Source organism: Moschus berezovskii, chromosome 10 (assembly GCF_049115385.1).
Source record: "Moschus berezovskii isolate FMDL1 chromosome 10, NW_MosBer_1.0, whole genome shotgun sequence".
Classification (NCBI taxonomy): domain Eukaryota; kingdom Metazoa; phylum Chordata; class Mammalia; order Artiodactyla; family Moschidae; genus Moschus; species Moschus berezovskii.
In genome coordinates this window covers 101,348,760-101,370,033 of record NC_142469.1, presented here as the reverse complement: position 1 = coordinate 101,370,033, position 21,274 = coordinate 101,348,760, and the positions used below count along the sequence as shown (strand labels likewise).

At 48.6% G+C, this 21,274-nt stretch overlaps 1 protein-coding gene across 2 annotated transcripts in view; it reads right to left on the bottom strand.

Annotated features, from left to right (window-relative positions):
• Nucleotides 1-1,419: 1,419 nt before the first annotated feature.
• ZDHHC14 (zDHHC palmitoyltransferase 14) overlaps nucleotides 1,420-21,274 on the bottom strand; it is a 296,791-nt gene continuing 276,936 nt past the window's right edge. The window contains exons 8-9 of one of the 2 annotated variants that reach the window (XM_055433246.2): nucleotides 16,881-16,983; nucleotides 1,420-2,694 (exon numbers count right to left, since the gene is read on the bottom strand). In XM_055433246.2, the coding sequence (XP_055289221.1) occupies nucleotides 2,296-2,694; nucleotides 16,881-16,983 (502 nt within the window). In that variant the 3' untranslated portion in view covers nucleotides 1,420-2,295. The remainder of the gene's footprint in view (nucleotides 2,695-16,880; nucleotides 16,984-21,274) is intronic. The other variant, XM_055433247.2, reaches the window with a different exon arrangement.

Genomic DNA, 21,274 nt, shown 5'->3' with positions numbered 1-21,274 from the left:
AACTGAGCCACCTTTCTCTTCTCACCAGGTCCAGCTCTCTCCCGGGTCTCTGGGGAGCAGACGGAAGGAGGCAAAGAACAGAGAGAATTTGGGAAGTCAGGAAGGCACATTGAGGGGCTGTCACTTTTTGCTCACAAGCAGCATCTGCAAGGAGAATTTTGCGTGTGTGTATGACAGTAGGTGTGTGTGGCTGTGTAAGGAAGGACTCTGTCCCTGTGAGTATAAATTCCAAGTGGGTACAAGTTGTGAAGAGGCCCAGAAAATAAAAAATGGCCGCACATAATTTACCTTTCCCACCTTCTATTCATGTACAGACTATGAACCATAAGAATAGTTCAGAGACTTGCTGCAGAAAATCACCGCTTCATTTGGGCTCATGTATCATCTAGAAAGGAACTCACTGACTGCAGCTATTTTCAGCACAGATTATTTTTTTACCTACGAACAAATGACCTTATTCCAAAGAAGACTTGAAATTGTGCTTCTCTATTTCTTTCCTCTTTTCTGTTTTTCTTCTATAAAAGGGCAACTCTTTCTCAGGAGAAACAGCCCTTTTCCATCAATGTAAATCACGCAGGGCTTCTGGTGTCACCGATCAGTGCACCCTGCTTTCATATGGCTGTGAGGAGCAAGAGCACGACTTTGAACTTGAGTAGGTTTGCTTGTTGGATTTATCATCTGGAAAGGACAGAAGGGGGTTTAGTCCCTGCAGCTGCCTCCCAAGTGGCTTCCCTCCTAAATGCAGAGCTGGTGTGTTCCCTTCTAGATGATATACAAACCTGAGTGAAGTGGTAATTTTCTTAATTCCATTCTGATTAGTGTCTGGATAAGAATGACAATCAACACGATCCCCACCTAAAATAAGCCAGTTTCTCCTCCTCTATGTTGACAACTTTACCAGGATCTCAAGTTAAGCTTGAGCTCTGGCAACACTCAAACACAGCCCAGGGCAGAGCAGACCCCCCAGCCCAGCTTCTCCCTGACCCCTCTCCCCACAGCTGGCCATAGATCCGCTATTGTGGCCCAATCTGTAAAAAGGGAACAAATTCCACTACAGCGTTAGTCACTCAGTTGTGTCCAACTCTTTGTGACCCCAAGAACTGTAGCCTGCCAGGCTCCTCTGTCCATGGAATTCTCCAGGCAAGAATACTGGAGTGGGTTGCCATTTCCTCCTCCAGGGGATCTTCTCAACTCAGGGATCAAACCCCGGTCTCCCGCATTGCAGGCAGATTCTTCACCGTCTGAGCCACCAGGGAAGACCCATCATCCCATGAATCCCCCGCAATTCAAACAGCTGGTTTTTTGACTGGGGACCATTCCTCACTAGAGCTGCTTCAGTAAAACTGCACTCTCTGCAGGCCGCCTGGGTGGTGGTGGTGTCATATCAGCTGAGAAGGATAACTGCACACAGATTCGAAATAACAGAGGACGTCATTTTATTGGCTGTCCACAGGAATTTGGTCACACAAGGAGGTGAAGATTGCGGCGGTGGGTGTGTGCAACACAACACCTCAGGTTAACTACTAAACAGAAGGTTAACTGATACTGGATAGGATAGAACCCGCCCTTCCGCAGCCCAGGCGCCACCTACTTGTGTAGAATTAAGCTGAAGAAGCTGGCGAGGATGGCAAGGTCCATTAGCCTTGGTCTGTTGCACCGTCTTCCCATAAAACAGCACTTGAGAATTCACGAAATTTTTAAAAAATAAGAAGAAAGAAAAGCAGCAGCAGTTCCTTTCCAATACCATCACCACCGTGCATAGACTGGAGCGTGGCATGCAGTCCACATCTGGTCGTATTTTTTTTCCCTTTTTTAAATTAAATGGAATGGCATGTCTATTTCAAATATTAGTAGCATAACACTTAAGTGCAACTTCAGTCCGGCCACAAGGGTCCTAAACCTTCTGTTACCTGGTCCAGAGCAGCAAGAGGAGCCCCCCAGGTGGCCCCCTCTCCTCCCAGACTCTGCTGGGGCTGCCTACCTAGGCTGTCTCCCTCTCCCACGCCAACCCTTCATATTCCAAACACCTGAAAATAGTCAGGTCTCTATTTTCATTGTTAGCAAAGCCGGTCAGGGTGGGGAAGAAAATTCAAATGAAACCAAGCTGTCAGCTTTTGAGGTCCTGCCCGTCTGGGTCCTCCGATGTCTCTCCCAAGGAGGGGTCTTCCTACCCCAGGGCTTAGAGCTGTGCTGGCCCCCCACGCACTGGGTCACACGGTGGGGTATGGCGGTGAGGGCGCTGGGTCTGCCGCTCCCACGTGGGCAGCACCCCCTGGGCGGGCCGGGGCCCCGCGATCACACGGAGCTGAGCTTCACCAGGCCGCGCACTGAGTCCTCGTGCAGGGAGTCCTGGCTGGCGAGGCCCAGCACGTGCATGGTGCGGCTGTGAGCCAGTGGGCTGCCCGCCAGCATCGTGGGCGGCGAGGGCGCCTCGTCCGGGGTCAGGAACTGGTGGCCCACGTGCTCGTCTTTCAGGGGCAGGATGTCCGTGAGCGCGGCCTCGGCGGCGAGGTTGGGCATGGAGGAGGGCGGCGTGGGCGGCCCGAGCGTCAGGCTGGCGCAGGGCGTGCCCAGGCCCGGCTTCCCGGGCAGGTGCAGCTCGTCGCTGGTGAGGCTGGGCTCGCTCTGCAGCAGGGGCGTGGCCGCGGCCTGCAAAACGAATTTGGTGCTCTGAATGCACTGGTCTTGGTCGCACTGGAGAGCGGCAGGGAGCCAGCAAAGAGGAGGCGAGAGATGGCAAGGCGGGGACGGGGGTGGGTAGGAAAGGGGACACAGAGGGCAGGAGGGGGCGGGATGCGAGAGAGAGAGAAACCCGTTAGTGACATCTGGGTCAGACAGGGCGGAGAGCATGCGCGGTAGCCCAGCTCCACCTGGAGACACCTGGAGTCTGAATAGCTGCTCAAACTAACAGTCGCTGTAGGCTGGATGCTGCGGCCCCTGTTTGCAGACAGGCCTTAACTTAAAAACAATCCTGGGGCCAGAGGCACAGACTTTGGCACCTGCCCTGGGCTAGGTCAATGTGGCTCCTGTGCTGAAAACCATGTTTACCCACATTGGTTTACAAATGCAGGCCCCTGGGACTTCCCTCCTGGTCCAGTGGTTAAGACTCTGTGCTCACTCACAATGCAGGGGGGCCTAGGTTCTATCCCTGGTCAGGGAACTAGATCCCACATGCTGCAACTAAACCCCAGCACAGCAAAAAAAAAAACAAAACAAACAAACAAAAAAAACCCACCATAAAACACCAAAACACAACCGCAAAAAACACAACAGTAAAAAAAAACCAAAAAAACCCCAACTACCCCACCTGCCCCTGGGGCCTGTGCACCCATGTTCCCAGCAGCATTATTCACAGTAGCCAAAAGATGGAAGTAAGCGTCCATCGAACGAAGAAAGGATAAACAAGATGTGGTCTGTGCAGATATGATGGAAGTGAAAGGGGAGAGTGAAAAAGTTGGCTTAAAGCTCAACATTCAGAAAATTAAAATCACGTAATCCGGTCCCATCACTTCATGGCAAATAGATGGGGAAACAGTGGAAACAGCGAGAGACTTTATTTTGGGAGACTCTAAAATCACTGCAGATGGTGACTGTAGCTATGAAATGAAAAGACTCTTGCTCCTTGGAAGAAAAGCTATGACCAACCTAGACAGCGTATTAAAAAGCAGAGACATTACTTTGTCAACAAAGGTCCATCTAGTCAGAGCTATGGTTTTTCCAGTAGTCATGTATGGACGTGAGAGTTGGACTATAAAGAAAACTGAGCACTGAAGAATTGATGCTTTTGAACTGCGGTGTTGGAGAAGACTCTTGAGAGTCCCTTGGACTGCAAGGAGATCCAACCAGTCCATCCTAAAGGAAATCAGTCCTGAATATTCATTGGAAGGACTGATGCTGAAGCTGAAACTCCAATCCTTTGGTCACCTGATGCAAAGAACTGACTCATTTGAAAAGACCCTGATGCTGGGAAAGACTGAAGGCAGGAGAAGGGGACGGCAGAGGGTGAGATGGTTGGATGACATCACTGACTCGATGGACATGAGTTTGAGTAAGCTCTGGTAATTGGTGATGGACAGGGAGGCCTGGTGTGCTGCAGTCCTTGGGGTCACAGAGTTGGACATGACTGACTGACTGATACAGACATTCAGCTGTAAAAAGGAAGGAAATCCTGACACATGCTGTGACGTGGATGAACCCTGAAGACATCACACTCATTGACATAAGCCAGACATAAAGGAAAACTACTGTATGAATCCACTTACAGGAGGCACCTCGAGGAGTCTAGTATGATGGGGGCTTCTGGGGTCCACAGGGAAAGGGTTGGGGAGTTACCCTTTGATGTATGGAGTGTTGCTATGCAAGAAGAAAAGCGTTCTGGAGATGAATGGTAGTGAGGGCTGGATAACAAAGTGAATGTGCTTAATGCCATTGAATCGCACACTTAAACGTGGTTAAAATGGTACATTTTATGTATGTGTATTGTGCCACGCACACAAAAGAAAAATACAGGGGCGACAGAAGCCCCCGAAGGGCTGATCACACTATTTGTAAAAGCCTGAAAATTCCTCACTGCTAAGTTTTCATCAGCTTCAAGAACCATTAACTGAGCTGTGGTTTTTGTTCTCTTAACTCAAAGAGAATGCCAGCATTTTACAAAATATTTCCTTTTAAGTGTTCTTAAATCTTAATCTTGTTGAGCAAAGGAAATCATAGGAACACATTTCTAGCAAGGGGAATGTGGGTCTCTGATACCTCTGAAACCCTTCCCTTGAGCTTGAGTGGGCAAATTTCAGAGTAACTAGAAGAGACTTCTCGTGACTGGAGTTCTTGAATCTGTGTGGTGACCCAGTGAGTTTCAGGAGCAAGTGTGGCTATTAGGGGAGCATATCCTGATAACGTTTCAAGCAAGAAGCTAGGCGCTCCACTCTGTTTCTGCGGGAGCTCTTACCACACACGTATTTCTCCTCTTTCCCTATGCATCTCATGTGACTGGGTGCCTTCTTCAAGACTTTACGGATAAAAGTAGGCGATGGGTCGAGATTTGGGACCGGCATTGTCTGGCTGCAAAACCCTTTTCACCACTGCACACTTGACAGCTAGCAGGGCCTTAATAAATGTTACTTGTCCATCATCCCCACTCCCTTCGTTTGAACTCCAGAGTTACCGTCGAATCACGTACTCGCAGCTTTGTGATGGAGGAGCTTCCCTTTCTTCCTGCCCAGAGACACAACTAGAGCTGCCAACACTCAGCCTCCATGCACAGAAGCCACTCAGATCAGGCAAAACCTGGGCTTCAGGGGGAAAAACAGAGTTTCCTCCCGAAGTCACAGTTCTTTTATTCTTTTGCTCTGGTGTGTGTGTGTCCTTCCTATCCAAATGGGATTCTCTTCTAAAATCACGAGTGGTGGGCCATCCCCGAGCCGGCCCCCCACCCTCCGTGAGGGGGATAGAAGAGACACAATCACTGTAGAATCTGCGGGTTTCAGAAATTCAAAGACCTCGCTTCCAGACAAGACTAGGGCTCACAATGGAGCTTTAAGAAGGGAAAGCAAATCTCAGGGAAGATCCTGGCTTTTCTATCATGGCTTCATCCCAGCCAAAGGAACTTCTAGAAGAGGGGTGGAGGGGCCACTCGGATGAGACAGAGATGCCGCTAAAAAGTGCTAGAAAGGGGCTGACTGTCAGGCGTTGAGTCCTTTAGTGTCTGCATTTCCCCAATCATCACCTGAACCTTTTGCCACAGCAGTACTTATGCAGTGGGTGCAGCTTTCTCTGCTCCTGCAGAGAGTTGCAGCTGGGGGCAGGGACCCTGGCTGCTGGGGGGTGCTGAGCCGTGGGGCTACTGGGGGAGGCAGACAGCTCAGGGCCCCTCACGGTCTCCAAGGCTGTCAGTTCCATTTAGCACATGGGCTCAGTCTTAACAGAGCAGAGATGGGGAAGGGTAACCTTCCTGATTAAACATTCACCTCCTGGAAACTACGCCGGGGTTCTGGATATATTGTGCTTTGCAAAGAACATGTTATGAAAACCCCGTTAGTGTCCTGGCTGATGGTGATGGCTCAAATTTCATGCCACCTCCGTTTCCTAGAGCTCAAACTCAGCCTCTGAGCTGGCCTGCAACCCCAGGGCTGAGATGCTGCTCGAGTCAGGCCACTTTCTGGATGATGGAATCTGGTTCTCAACTTTTCTTTCTGGAAAGCCCTCATTCATCCTAAAACCTCTGTCCCCAAAACACCCCCAGATCTTGAGAAAGATGAAATTCCGACTAGATTTGCTCGTCTCTGCGGACCTGAAGAAAGCCTTTTATTAAAACATTGAAAACTGATTAGCAAATTCTGTTTTAGGGATCGGCCCAAGTACTTGTGACTACCTCTTCCAGACTCACAGGAAAATATGTCAGAGGTCTGAGCTGGAGGAAATTTCCACGGTCAAGTGGCACAAGGGGAGAGGCGGCCTCCCCAGTCTCTTTATCTCTTCCTTCCTGTCTCTCCCGTCAGGCGCCTTTCCCCTTCCCTGGTCATGCCTTTCCAGCCATGCTGTGCAGTAGAGCTCATGGACATCCATCAGAAAACACTGGGATAAAAGGGCTGCCAACCATGGTCTGTTAAGTTCTGGAGAGTTCATATTCACTGGGAAGTTGATGTGAAGTTTGAGGGGTCCTCTGAGAGTTTACCTAAAGCACCCCTGTGCTGACTTAGATAGGACACCTGCGAAACAGCACCAATTTAAACTGGTTTTGCCTGCTTAAGCAGATTGTTGATTTAATCAAAGAAAATATTTACAGAGACAGCACTGTGCATATGCAAGATGGCAATCCATGTGTCCCGGATGACCCTGGAACCAGGAATCTTCAGTTTATTGAACCCAGACAAGTGTTGCCACTGGAGCCCTATAGGAATTGAGAAGTCCTTCAATAAGGAAAACCTGGTTTCCGGAAGCACTCGCGGCTTGTATGGGCTGACTCAAGACCAGTCGACCAGCTTCCAAGTTTGAAATTCCCCCAACCCCTTTCATTTTTGTCCCAAAACTGGATGGAGGAGACAGTTGAGTCTTGTCTCCTTGAGGGTCAACCTTTCAATAAAGTTCTTTCTTTCTTCAAAAACTGGTGCCACAGTCTTGGCTTCTTTTGTACCCTGGGCAGCGATCCCTTTCTGGACAACACCTGGAGGTGGTTTACTCTAAAGCTATGAGCTTAAGTCCGGGCCTCTTGTTTGCTTGTTTTCCAAGGGCTTACTTGTTTTGTTCTGCAAGTCGGTTTCTTTTTCTTCAAAAGAGCTTCAGATTGCATGACTCAGTTCAGTTCAGTTCAGTTCAGTTCAGTCGCTCAGTCGTGTCCGACTCTCTGCGACCCCATGAATCACAGCACGCCAGGCCTCCCAGGTACCTCCAAACCTGGGTCCCTTCTTGCATATGTCTACTGATGCTTTCCTGTGGCCAAACCCACAACATGCTAAAACTGTAGCCAATCTGTGCTCAGCCTCAGGCTGAAAGTGCTCTCCGATTTTCCAGGGGTGAAGCTTAAGGACTTAAGTATGTGAAAGAAAACATGTAGCCTAAACAGTTTTTTCAAAAATCGAAATGTCACAAGTCTTTCCAAAATGACTATTTTGAATGCTGACATATTATCTGACATAATCACCTCTTCTACAGGGATTTGTTTAAATATTTTAAAAGATGACTGTCTCCCGGAGCCTGGTTGTGGCTGTTTCCCTTGCTATGGGGACTGCTTTCATGTTAATGATGAACTTACTCTGTCCCCTCCCCCAGTTTCCCCTGTGGCCAGCTTCTATCAGTGAGCACACACACTCATTGCTGGGACCAGCTTGAACCTTAGTGTCTAAATCCTGATGTAACCCATGACTTTGAAAACCATTTGCCACATTCAAACTGATTTCTGTTTAGAAGACCAGTTCCCATCTGGGGGTGCCCAGGGATCAGGCTTTCTTCCACAGGATATTGTCCATATAAATTTCCTACCGGCATGTAACAGGATACTAACGTGGGTTCCAACCAAGGAGAGCATGAAGCCTCTCCCCGTGGAATTCATAATTCTCATGATATTAACTTTGCATGTTTTGAGCATCTTCTTAGAAGAAACTCGATGACTAGGGGATATCTGATTAAAAAAAGAAAAAGTCCAGCCTTTTCCTCATTTTGCACATTGCCAGAATTCTAAGGAGAGGGGGCTGGTAAACCTTCCTGGTTGTTAATTCCTGTGTGAGAACTTCAAGGGAGAAAATGGCCAATGTTTTCAGGGTTACCATGAAGATGATCCATGAAAAAATGTCCTTACACCTCTGCCTTTTTTAACCTTTGTTTCTAATCCTTATTGGCCCATTTCTTGTTGATTTTTCTATTTAATTTTCTTTCTCTCTGGTTTCACCAACTCTCTCCTCCTCTTTCCTTCTCCATCTTTTCCTTTGTTGACTTCCCTCCCACTTTATTCCCGCTCTTCTCTCCTTCTTCTTTTTCTTCCCCTCCCTCTGGCATCACCGACTCGATGGACATGAGTTTGAGTAAGCTCCGGGAGTTGGCGATGGACAGGGAGGCCTGGCGTGCTGCAGTCCATGGGGTCGCAAACAGTTGGACACGACTGAGTGACTGAACTCCACAACTCTTTTCTCCGACCTTTTAATGCCACCAACCCGCCTTGCTGGCTGTTTATCTGAGGACTCTTATCCTCAACCAGCAGAGGGAGCCATCCCTGCTCACTTTTTTCTCTCACTCCTTGGAGAAGGGCTGATAGTCCAGCATTAACACCAAGAAGCCATGAGGTATACAGTTCAATGTACTTAACCAGTTATATAATCTTAAGGGAAAAACAACCAAGCAGCCAGAGATTGGACAGTGACTAATCCATCACCAAGAAGAGGAAATTGAGAAACTCCTGCTTTCATTCCAAAACAACAATATTTATGAAATACTAGGTTGAACCCTATGAAATTGCCTTTTTATTTTAGGCCAAAAATCATCCAAACGCTGACTACTAATAGAATAGAAACCTGACTGCTTGTGAGAACGTCTATGGGCAGACCCTTCTGTCGGCAGCATAAAACTGATCCTGTCTGGAGTACTGGAACATTTGCTGTGGTTGCAGGAAGTCCCTGACAGCTGGCTGATTTACTGTCTAAACGAAGCGCTGGCATTTAACTTGCAAAGAGCTGTATCATTTCAGATGTTCGGATGTCACACATATTATCACTTAATGTTACAGTTTAAAATACCATAGAGATAAGTTATTTTTGTTTCTGCAGATTTTCAAATAAAATTGCTCTTGCTGCCATACATGTTATTTTACTCTGGCTGACTTCTTGTCTGAAATAAACCTAGCAAACAGATTAAATGCTGCCAAACCCAAAGCTAGGAGCTTTCTAGATGGTCTCCTATACGAATTAAGAATAAAGGAAATTATTTACTTCTTTTGCTCCAATTCTGTCAAAAGTATTAGCATCAGGCACTGGTTATAACCTCTGCTTGGCTGTGAAGCTGTGTTCTGGGGTCTCATGAATGCTCATTTACATTAGTAAAAACATTATCAGTTTCTAAAATTCACCTAAAATGTAGGTTAGAAGGAGTTCTTCATTTTTATTTTCTTTTAAAACATTATCATTTAAGTTTGCTCAAGTTATTTTTCTCTATCATATTTGAACTTTCAGACTATGCATGGAGAGAACTCCTGTGAGACCAGTTTAATACATCTTGCAACTGCCAGCTTTAATTTGTTTTGATATTGGATGAAGGGGATTTAACAATGAGGTTAATTATGGCTGATTCATGTTGAGGTCTGACAGAAAAACAACAAAATTCTGTAAAGCAATTATCCTTCAATTAAAAAATAAATTTATAAAAAAATAAAAATGAGTTTAAGTAAATGCATCAAATGATTAAAAAGAAACAGTCCAACAGTTATGTACTGTTACTGTCTTTGTGTTTAGCACATGATCTGAAAGGATCTTTGTAGCTACAAGTGCCAGCTTTAAACAAGCTATGACCCTGGTGTAACACAGAACTTAAATTATTTGACAATCAAATGAGATATGCATAGTAAAATAAGGTAATAATGAATGCCAATAATAAGGAAAGTAGGAATAATGAAAATATGATCTTCAGTTGGTCCTGAGGTTATGTGCATGAAATTCTAGTGTGGGCTCCTCAGAAATTCATAGGTATTCATATGACAAGGGCTATACTTGGGTCACATACATCACTTTAATACTTTCAATGTCACTTCATTACTTCTCTAATGTTTTCTTCCTTGGGAATCTGTAGTAGAGGGAAGATCACTTAGGTACTAACTAATCATCTCCATTCTCCAATTATGTGATATGGTAAGCTAACAGTGAATTGTCCCATTTTTGAGATGCTAAGTAAGATCTCAGTGGTACTTTGATGACAGCTATCTATCAATATTTACCTGATTCTCCAGCCCTACAATATCAGTATGTTTTTCTAAGACTTAAAGCCTTTACCTTCACCTTCTGAAATAGTGCAATTTCCCTAGGAGAACTTTTCCTATCATTTGAGAAATGCCTTTCTGATCTAGACTCTAATAATAAAACAGCTGGCAAAAATTTGGCCTGAGATACCTAGAATCTTTCTGCAAAGGAACATGCCAAGTCTGGTGCTAAATATAAAATCTCCAAATGTTCCTCCTTTCTAGGTGAGCACTAGAAATACTTCTAGGTCAGAGGAATCATGTTCCACAGCTAAATCAGTATTTACTGTTGATGGAGTGGGGAGCAAAATTGTGTGTCCAGGGAATATGGCAGTGTTGGTTGCAAAGTGTCCTCTGATCACAGAGATGAGGCTTCTATTCCCAGGAATGGTGGATAACCTCTACTGGGCTAGTATTCCCTCTATGTACAGGACGTATACAAAACTGGCCAAAATATGTGAGGCAAACATTTTTCAATAGGGCACAACAGACAATGCAAGGCCGCGATCCCTGAAAGGGAAGAAACTCACAGGAGAGCCCCACAGTCAAGCAGCACTTTCCTTGGGGAGAATCTCCCCACCATGGTATAGGCTGAACAGAATACAAAAGTTATTCTGAGTAGAGAAAGCAGAGATCAGAGGGGCAGAAGCTTAAGCGGCTGGATCTGTAGGGCAGGGCATCGCAGAAGAGGATGCTGTGCAGAGAAGGGGGCCAGAGATGCCAGTGAGGGCCACCCCCCAAGTCTGTAGCCAACAGCTGTGCTGCCCACGTGCAGGATGAGTCCCCTCTCCTGTCCCCCTTCCCCCGAAGCCAATGAGACGGCAGCTGTAATAAGGCAGTGGAAGTTGACAAAAAGAGCGTCAGGGACCACTGATCACATTAACATCCCCCAAACCTTGTTAGCATGCCTGGCATCCAGCTAGGGCATTCAGAAGGCTGAACCTTAGGAGAAAGACTCATGCCCTAAATGGAGACCCAGGACCACCCCTAATGATGGAGAAGTCAAACCCTGACCAGGTATTTGGAAGAGACAGAATCTGGAGGCTGAGCTCCCTCAAATTAGAGGGCCTGAGAAACATCTTGGACTGCCCATAAATCTGCATTAACAAAATATAAATCACACCCGTACAAGTTCAAGATGACTAGCCACTAATTGGACTGCCTGCTAAAACAAGGACCAACACTCTTCAGAAAATGACAAAATCTAGTCTCTACAAATATACTATCCAAAATGTATTCAATAAAATATCAATGCACATATAAATAAATAGAAAAATGTAATCTAGAGTTAAGGGAAAAAGTGGACAACAAACCCAAGGCAGTCCAGGTAAGTTTAGCAGATATAGACTTTAAGCAGTATAATCATGTTCAAATACTATACAAAAATGGCTTCAATGAGTAAACAGATAAGGAATCTCAGTACAGAAATAAAATTCAGCAGAGAAATTAAGAGCCAAAAGAAAATTCTAGAACTAAAAAGTGTAATAACCAAAGTGGAAAATTCTCTGCATTCACTTAACAGTAGTTGGAGGAGGCAGGAGAAAGAATCAGTGAACATGAATATAGATCAAGAGAAATTATCTAATTTGAAGAACTGACATAGAACGTTTGAAGAAAAATGCACTGAGCCTCAGGGACTTATCCTTGGGGGCAATGTCATCAAATAGTTTAACATATGAGTAATTGGAGTCCCAGTAGGACAGAAAATGAGATAAGGTAAAATAAATAAATAAATTGAAGACATAATAGGCAAAACGTCCCAGTTTGATGAAAAATGGTAACTTTCAGATCCAAGAAAATGAATGAACTCTGAGTGGTTTAACAGTGGAGATCACCCTTGGATTAGGTCAATAACTCAATTGGTACTGACGCTTCTACCTGGACAAACCGTCAACACTTAGACTGCTGCTGCTAAGTCACTTCAGTCGTGTCTGACTCTGTGTGACCCCATAGATGGAAGCCCACCAGGCTCCCCTGTCCCTGGAATTCTCCAGGCAAGAACACTGGAGTGGGTTTTAATTTCCTTCTCCAAACTTAGACTAAAGTGCTGCAAAATTGTTCGTGCTTGGGGAGCAAGTGAAGAGGGAAAAAAGAGCTAATGTGTCATTGGTTACGACTGTCATTTGTAACAGAGGAGAGGCTGAAGCGTCATAGATTTTTGCTTGGTCAAGTTGCAGGTTAGATTGTGGAGAGGTTGCCTTCAGTCCCCCACTGGTATTGTGACCGACCACAGCAGATTTATCATCCTTTTGCATGGAAGGCCTGGGTGGAGTGGTTTCCCTGCCCTGGGAGAAGCTTTCATGCCACTCTGTCCCATAGGAAGATCATGCACCTTTGGAGCATAGTTTAGAAGAGTACTTTCCTTAGAGTCGGACTTCTAAGGATGAAATAGTAGCTTAGCCACTGGTTAGCTATTTCACGAACTTAGCATCCCTGAATCTCAGTCTCTTCAAAGGGGCAATTAGAATACTCACATCAGGTGGTTCTGTAAGGATTCAATGAGATGATCATGCATGCAAAGCACTTAACCTGGTGCCTGGCACATAGCAATCCATCTATCTCTCTCTTTCCTTCTCTCATTTAACCAACACTTCTGAATTCAACTATCATAGGGACTAATCTAGACAATGGGGATATAGTGCTGAACAAACAGTGTTAAACATTCAGTTATTATTATTATTGCTTGAAATGCTTTTAGTAAGTAAGTGTTTGTCGCTCAGTCATGTCCGACTCTTTGTGATCCCATGAATGGTAGCCTGCCAGGTTCCTCTGTCCATGGAATTCTCCAGGTAAGAATACTGAAGTGGGTTGCCATTCCCTTCTCCAGAGGATCTTCTTGACCCAGGGATCAAACCTGGGTCTCCTGCAGGTAGATTCTTTACTGTCAGAGCCACCAGGGAAGTCTATTAAAATGCTTTTAATAGAGGATAAATCTTTCATTCACAATTAAAATTCATATATCCCTGAAATTTGACTTAAATTCCGTTTGATGCATAGATGATTGAAAACAGATCTTTTCCTAGGAGTGGCTATTGACAGGAGAGAGGGTGAGGGTAATGGGCTGTGGAGACGGTAAGCATATGGGAGAAAGTCACCCTGCACACAGTCAGGATTGACAGCCACAGCGTAGCGAAGTGTAGGCGTGAGAGCATGAACTGTTGGGGTCAAAGTGTGACGTCTGAATTGGGCAAGTTTACCAGAGTCCTCTATGCCTCTGTTTATTAGTCTGTAAAATGGGGATAAAATCAGTAGTAGCCTTGGAGGGCCAGTGTGAGCTATATGAAAGCCTTGGAAGGGCGTGTGGTAATGCTCCGTGCTGCTGAGGTGTGGGGTTCGGTACACACTATGCTGCGTGAACACAAAGGAACTGCAGGGAGGAGGGTGGGGCAGAGACATGTCAGCCTCCGTGTTCTGTGTGGTGCCAGCCGTGCCCATTCAGAGCTTCTCCTCTCCCCTTACTCCCGTTGACACGGTCCGTACACCACAGAAGCCATAAAGAACAACAGAAATAATAAAAAGACACATGCTCTAGTGCCTGAAGGGCCTATAAACGCACAGAGGGATGGAAGGTTATCTGGCGCAGTGACATCGCCGCAGCCGGGATGACAGGCTCTGTGCGCCCTTCCGCCAACACTGACTCCTCTGTCTCTCATGGCCGGGGTGCTAACTCCCCCAGCCCGAGCACCTCGGGGATGGGGGCTCCCACCCGCCATGAGCTCTGGGTGTTGGGCATTTCCCTCTTGGGCTGAGCACAGGTTGCCTCCTGGCCCACCTTCCCGTCCCGGCTTCTGACCCGTGGGGCCGTGAACAACATGTCTCATCTTAGTCCCCTAAAGACCTTTCAGATCCAGCCTCCCCCTGAACACGTTCTGACATACTGGGGGCACTCCCTGCAGTGGGTAGGAGCCTGAGGGGCCAAAAAGACTTCTCCCAGCCTTAAGCCCAGTGGAAGCCTGGGTTTCTCCGAACACAGGCGCCATGGCGAGGAAGTGCAGGAGGCCCCAAGGCAGTTAATATTTAAATGTATCTGTCTATGAGCAACTCGCTTTATAATTGGTAATGATTTCTCTGTAATTACATGTGTGCTGGGGAATTCTTATGAAGTGAGAAAAACCCAACCTACAAATCATTTCTAAGAGGTAATGAAATTTTAATGAAAGCTAGATTTAACAATTAATGAAGTTGACATATTCATGGGTCTCGCAGACATTAAACATTTATTAATTTTGATTTTGCTGTTTTTGTGTTTCGGAGCTTTAAGTTCTTTCTTCAGGTCTTAAAACTTTTCATAGAAAAGTACACAGGTGCTTTGCCTACAGTGTCTAGTGGGCAAAATACGTGTGTCCTGCCTCTTGGCCCTGTGGGTTCATTTAAGCCTACTGAGCCATCACTGCATGAAGCCGTGGTGCCATGTCTCGGCACCAAAGAGAACGCCTTTCCTCTTAGTTCCTGCTTCCACATTCTGGGTGGAGCCTTTTCTAGATATGATGGAATCGGGGGAAGGAAGGAATGAGGATAAGAAGACAGGAACAAACTAAACATTTGTTTAGAACTTCCCTTAAGCAAGCCCCTTCAGGGGGATGTTTAACCAGCCCCAACCTACTGAATGCCAGGCCCTTTGTTATAAAGTGGTGATAGGAGGGAGGTGAACATCATTACCCGCTTCCTCAATGTATGGTTTACTAACTTAAGGCTCTCTGGATAAATCAACTTGCTGACATCACGCAGCCCTGAGTCAGTCACTGTGACCCCGGGCTCTCTGACCCTACACCCCACACTCTCTGCCTTTCCCTGCCCATGTCCAGTATTACTTAAATCTGCCTGTTTGCAAAGTTTTTCCTTCTACTGTCTTTCAGAATCATCCTATTCTATTATCTGTCCCCTGCCAGTGGTTATTTTTTATAATTAAATTTATTTATCCCATGGATGGAGGCGCCTGGTGGGCTACAGTCCATGGGGTCGCAAAGAGTCGGACACGACTGAGTGACTTCACTTCACTCACTTATTTATTTTTTAATTGAATGATAACTGTTTTTACAATACTGTGTTGGTTTCTGGGAAACTATTCTCTTATTCTATTAGATCAAAAAACTTGATTTGACCTGGTGGGGGCAGAATTGGCAGGGGCAGGTAGAGAGAAAGTTAACAACAGATAATAAATGTTGATTTAAAAAAATAATCTTCCAGTCTGTGAGATGAAATCAGATTAATAGCCCAATAATAAACATGGACACATTATAATTTGTTTTTCTTTTTAAATGTCAGATGGAGTACTTCTAGGATAAATAAAATAAAATAAAGTTGATTCACATTTCCACTACTTCAAAGTGAATTTCTACAAACCACATCATTTCTTCCTAAGTATGGGGGAGCAGACCTCCCCGAGTTTTCTATACAGATGCCTGCAGGACAGCCCTCCTACCCTCAAGCATCCAAGGGGACCCCAGGTCCACATACTGACATCAGATTTCCCCTAGCTGGCACCTCCTTTGATATTTCCCGTTGGTGACTTGTATGGTCATCTTGTCCCCAAGCTGACAGGCAGGGGCATTCCTGGTTCCCCGCTCCCAGGCCTCCACATGGACTCCATTCCCCAGGTCCTGGAGGGTCACTGCCTCTTTTCTGAACACACATCTGCTGTCCCAGTCTGTCTGTCATGGCCTCTGTTGTGGGTGATTCAGTCTACCGACAGTGCTGGGGGCCACACTGGGTCCCTTCTAGAAACACTTCTTTAGAGAGATTTGCTCCTGATGGAGGGGCCGTGCCTTCCAGACCACTGAGGAATGTGAAGGCCCTGTGGGTCAAGGCCACCAGGCTGTGAGTTCAGGTGACCGTGGAAAGACCCGCCCCAGCCCCACCTCCCAGGTGCAGAGTGAACACAAAGCATCCGTCCCCACCTTCACAGACGCATGACACAGGGACCGCTCCAGAGACCAGCCCAGTCCGCTTTTTGCTGTCAGTGCCCAAACAGCTTGTCTGATTCTCTGCACTAAGGCGTGCAGGACTGATTAAGATTTGGGCTGCAAGTGGGAGAACTGGTGGCCGAGTCCCCGCCCGCTGCACACTTAAAGAGCGGGTGGGGGAGTGGGTACAGACTCTGACAAGGGGACAGGAGGGGACTCGGGGACTCTCCAGAGGCCCATCCTGCACGGGCAGCTCTGTCTCGCTCTGGACAGAAGCCCGGTTCTGGGTGAGGGGCTTTCCAGTCCAAGATGTTTCTGGAAGCGATGTTGTATGAGTGCTCTTTCCACACAACCCTGAACAAACCGACCCAACACCCACCCCCGCTGCAGGTGGGCCAACCTTTCAGTGGACATTGCCTTCACTTCAAGCTTCCTTTCCCTCCCTGAGCCATGCATGTCCTAGGAAGCTAGGCGATCGGCTTTTATGGGTCAGTGAACACCGATGCAGGAGAGGAGCCCTCATGGGGCGCCCCGGGTCCTACCATGTCGCTCTGGGACTGTGTGGCCCCGTATGTGGCCATCCCGTTGGAGGGCGCGGCTGGCTGCGGGGTGTCGGGCTGAATGTACCCTCTTCGGTCGATGAGGCTACAAGAGAACACAGAAAAACGCAGGAGACGGAGAGTGAATCAAAAGCTGAAAACGCCGACAACACTCTTTTAATTTCCATCCCTGGGGGGCGCTCCTCTTTCTGTGATGCCCCCCCCCAAGCACCTCGGAAAACACCTCTGCTCGCCTTCATGTATGGTCAGCCTCCAGAGTCGGAGACTTCTGTCCTTAAAAATGCCTGGCGCATCTGACCCCTCCCTGCCACCTGCTGTGACCCCCCAACCCCAGCCCCCCGCTGCTGTCCAGCCCCATCCTGATCTCATCACCCCTCCTGGCTGCACGGCCTCCATCACCTGCTGGCAGAGCCCAGACCCCTGTGCTTGGCCTTCCAGCCGCCCACAACCAGTCCCCAGCCTTCCTCTCCAGGCTCAAACCCAGATCTTATCGCACGCCGCATTCCCAGCGACATTCCATCAGCAGCGCGTCTGAGCACCGGCTGTGCCCACGTGGCCCGGACCAGAAACCACGCATCCGCTGTGCGCTTTCTGCTTCGCTGTCTCTGTATTTGTTTGTGCAGCCTCTGGCTTTTAACTGCCCAGACCCTCCACTGCCCTGCCCGTCTGCTGTTGGTCTTTCGAGGCCCCCAGCCTCTGCTCCTGATGCTTCATCCGCTCTCTTCCCTCCTCGGCTCCTCTCAGCCCTGCCTGTGACCCTCCCGATGGCCCATGTTGGCTGGGGTCACAGTGATCTCCACCCACGTCTTCTCCATCGAGCAGCCTGCAAGCTCCTGAGGGAGGGCAGGCTTCATCTTGTCTGCCCCAGGGCACCCGTCCCGGAGCATCGGGCCCTCTCCCGCAGCCTCGGGCACCCTGGGCATCATATCACCGCATGCTGGCTCTGCCTGTGCCCATGTGTGCCTGTCATGGAGTGCAGGCTCTGCCACCCAGTACCGAGCAGACACTTGCTGATTCAACAAATAACACGGGGTCCTTGGTCTCTCGCAAACAAGTTTCCTGAACAGTCTCTGTCTTTACGCTATGGCCCTGTTGCCCCGGTGGGAGGTAAGGGTGAAGGTTACTTTGCCATCAAAAGGGTTGCCTGTTTCCCTCCCTGCTGAGGACTCCGCGATGACCTTGGGTCTAAGGGCAGAACTGCCAAGGGTGACAGGCAGTTCGGCCAGTAAGTGGGGCTCCTGCTGAGGTCTCCCGCGGTGTAGGGGGCACACTCCCGGCAGCCTCTGAGAGACAGCCCGAGCACACCCAAGTGCCCACCTACTCCTCTTCGTGGGCGGCTGAAGGCTGCTCCAGGTGACAGGTCTGCTCTCAGAAGACAGGGGTTATCATCACAGATGCCATCTCAGGTCTTCAAGTGACGGACTAATGAGCCCTTAAAAAACACTTGCAATAGGATCTCAAGTGGGACTCTGATTCAGTTTCAGTCAAATCCCCGGAAGGTTTAGAAAAAAAACAAGAGAGACAAGAACCTCCATCTGCCAAAAGAGAGGTGCTGGACCCCACGCAGGACCGTCAGAGGGGTTCTCTTAGCAAGTGTGCAGCCACCTTCAAGGGTATTCAAAGGTGAAAGGGCACAGAAGGAAGTCTTGGGGAGAGGGGTCCCCAGCTCCTGCCGGTGATGAGATCCAGGGCAGAGGCTGGTGAAGTGAGGGCGGGGGCTGGGCATGACCCCTGGGGGAGAGCCGGTGGGAGGCGACTGGAAGGGGCATGTCGGGGGTCAGATTGTCTGCCCCCTAAAAGATGCGTTGGAATCTAGCTAGCTCTGGTAGGGAGGAAGGCGTGGAAAGTGTTAACTCTCAGGGAACTTTGAAGTTCTGATTCACTGAAATGACACTATTTTGGAGGAAATGAAAGTGCCCTGAGTGCTTTCTTCCCCCCACAACTGACAGGAGAAATTAAAGGACACACAGGGGATTTCATCCAGGAGAAGAAAAAGAACTAGGTCATCAAGAGAGTCGGAAGGGAAGGGAGGGATTATAGAAAAAGTGGTTCTGGGCCCCCCTCCTGTGTGCTCAGCCTGTTTTAAGGGCCAGCCACGCCCCCAGGACTGTGACACTGCCCCAAGTCTCCTCCTGGGCCTCAGAAAGCCCTGAGAGCTTCCCTAAGCTCATCTCATCTCTCTCTTCTCTAAAAGCTTATTTTATTTATTTATTTTTGGCTGTGCTGGGTCTTTGTTGCCGCGGGGGCATTCTCTAGTCGCCGCGAGCCGGGCTGCTCTTTCGGCTAGTGTGCGGGGGCTTCAGTAGCAGGTGCGGTGCACGGGCTTAGCTGCTCCCTGGAAAGTGGGAATCCTCCCAGACCAGGACCAGAGGTCGAACTTGTGCCCCCTGCATTGGCAGGTGGATTCTTAGCCGCTGGACCACCAGGGAAGTCCCTCCTCTCATCTCTTGCCTTGCTTGCCCCCTGGGGCCGCCCCGTCCCTCCCCCAGTTCCTCCTCTGACAAGCCGGGCTCTCCCCTCACCTATGGGCCTTTGCACATGCCGTCCCCGCTCTCCTCCCGTGATTCCTTTCCCCCGGCTCCTCCTGCTCCTTTGGTTCGCACCTTACACCCCCTCCTCTGGGAAGCCCTCCCAGATGTCCCATGGGGCCTGCACCCCGACCCCATCACAGCCCCTCCCGCTGCTCAGACTTGTCCTTGATGGACCTTTATGTTGACATTCTCTCAGGGGCATCCCCAGCCCAGAAACAGTGGCCAAAAGAATTCTTACAACCAACTGACCCACAGCACCAGCCTGTAGGGCCTGACCCTGAACACATCTTGGGACTTTGTGCTTTTCCAATCTTCCATTCTTCCTGCTGTAACAAGAATCCCCTCCCCCAAACCTGGCTGTCTCCACCCTGCTGCGCACCCCCCCGCCCCGACCCACCCCGGAGGCTCTGCAAGGAACAGATCATGGGTCTTTGCCCTTGTGGTCTCTGGCTCTTGTGGGGAAACTTGAAGACACATTTTCCTCCCTCGTGAGCACACTGTTGCACTGAGAATGCTTTAGAGACATCTGTCTGGGGCACACGATGCTGGGCACATGGGTGGTCCTGGGCCCCCGTCTGAGGCGAGGATGCTGGGCACATGGGTGGTCCTGGGCCCCTGTCTGAGGCAAGGGACACTGCTCATTCTACAGGCTTCGCTAGGATGCCAGTGAGACGCCCTGGTGCTCTTTGGGGCCCAGGGTTGGGTAAGGCAGGGCAGAGAGAAGCAAGGACCATGGGAGGGAGCAGTGAAGACAAGCAGTACCCCCTCCTTTCATCAGTGCCAGCTCTGGGAGCCCAGGGACCTGTGAGAGAGGGCAGCACCTAGCTTTCTGCACAGACCCTGGACCGGCCAAGCTCTTCCGCGTAGAGGGCCAGTCCTGAGAAACGCCCCACTCCAGAGGGACTTGGATTGTGGAAGGAATATAGTCACAACTCGGCCAAACCAGCAAATTTAATCCAGTTGTGGGAGTAATAATTTCAGCTACGATACGATTTGATCGATAAACAGTACAAAGCAGTGCCTGCCACGTGCAAATCAAAGACTTGGGAACAAGAAAAGAGATCTGGAAAAAACGTGCGACTTTTGAGTTCTTCTCCTAGACGTGGATGTCTGCTTTAGAGACGACGAAAGATGCTTGTCCAGGCCTCTTTTGTCTCTTCTACCCTGTGTTTCGCGGCCTATCCCCAGTGTCCACAAACAAACACACACCAGGAGGAAACACAGTCAAACTGTGAAAATCCAAGCGTCTCCGGAGGGTTTTTCTGGCCTGACGAGCCCCAAGAGGGATTCCTGGGTGAGTCTAGTGCTCGCTTGGAGAGGGTGCCCTTCGGGCATGCCTGATTCTCTGGCCTGGGGTGGCCCTTCCAGCTGAGCCCTTGGCTGTTCCTTCTGCTGTCGCTCCCCAGAGGAGGCCTTGGAGGGACAGGTTGGGGGGCCCCCTAACACCCCCAAATTCAGGACAAGTGTGGCAAACTGGGCTCTCAGCTTTCTAGACACAGACGGGAAAATAGTCAATTTCCAATGACCCAGTGACACCAGGAACTATAAGGTAGTGCCAATTAACAAGTGGCCTTGGAATATATACTTGATATTCTATGGGGGGTGGGGCGGGGTGAGGATCACTCTTCCTTCCCTAATGAAGTTTCCCTGACTATCAAACCCAGTTTGCAATCCATGAGCACATGTCAGTGAAGACTGGCCATGGAGCTATAGAGAAAAGTGAAAGTCGCTCAGTTGTGTCTGACTCTTTGCAATCCTGTGGGCCATACAGTCATGGAATTCTCCAGGCCAGAATACTGGAGTGTGTAGCCTTTCCCCTCTCCAGGGGATCTTTCCAACCCAGGT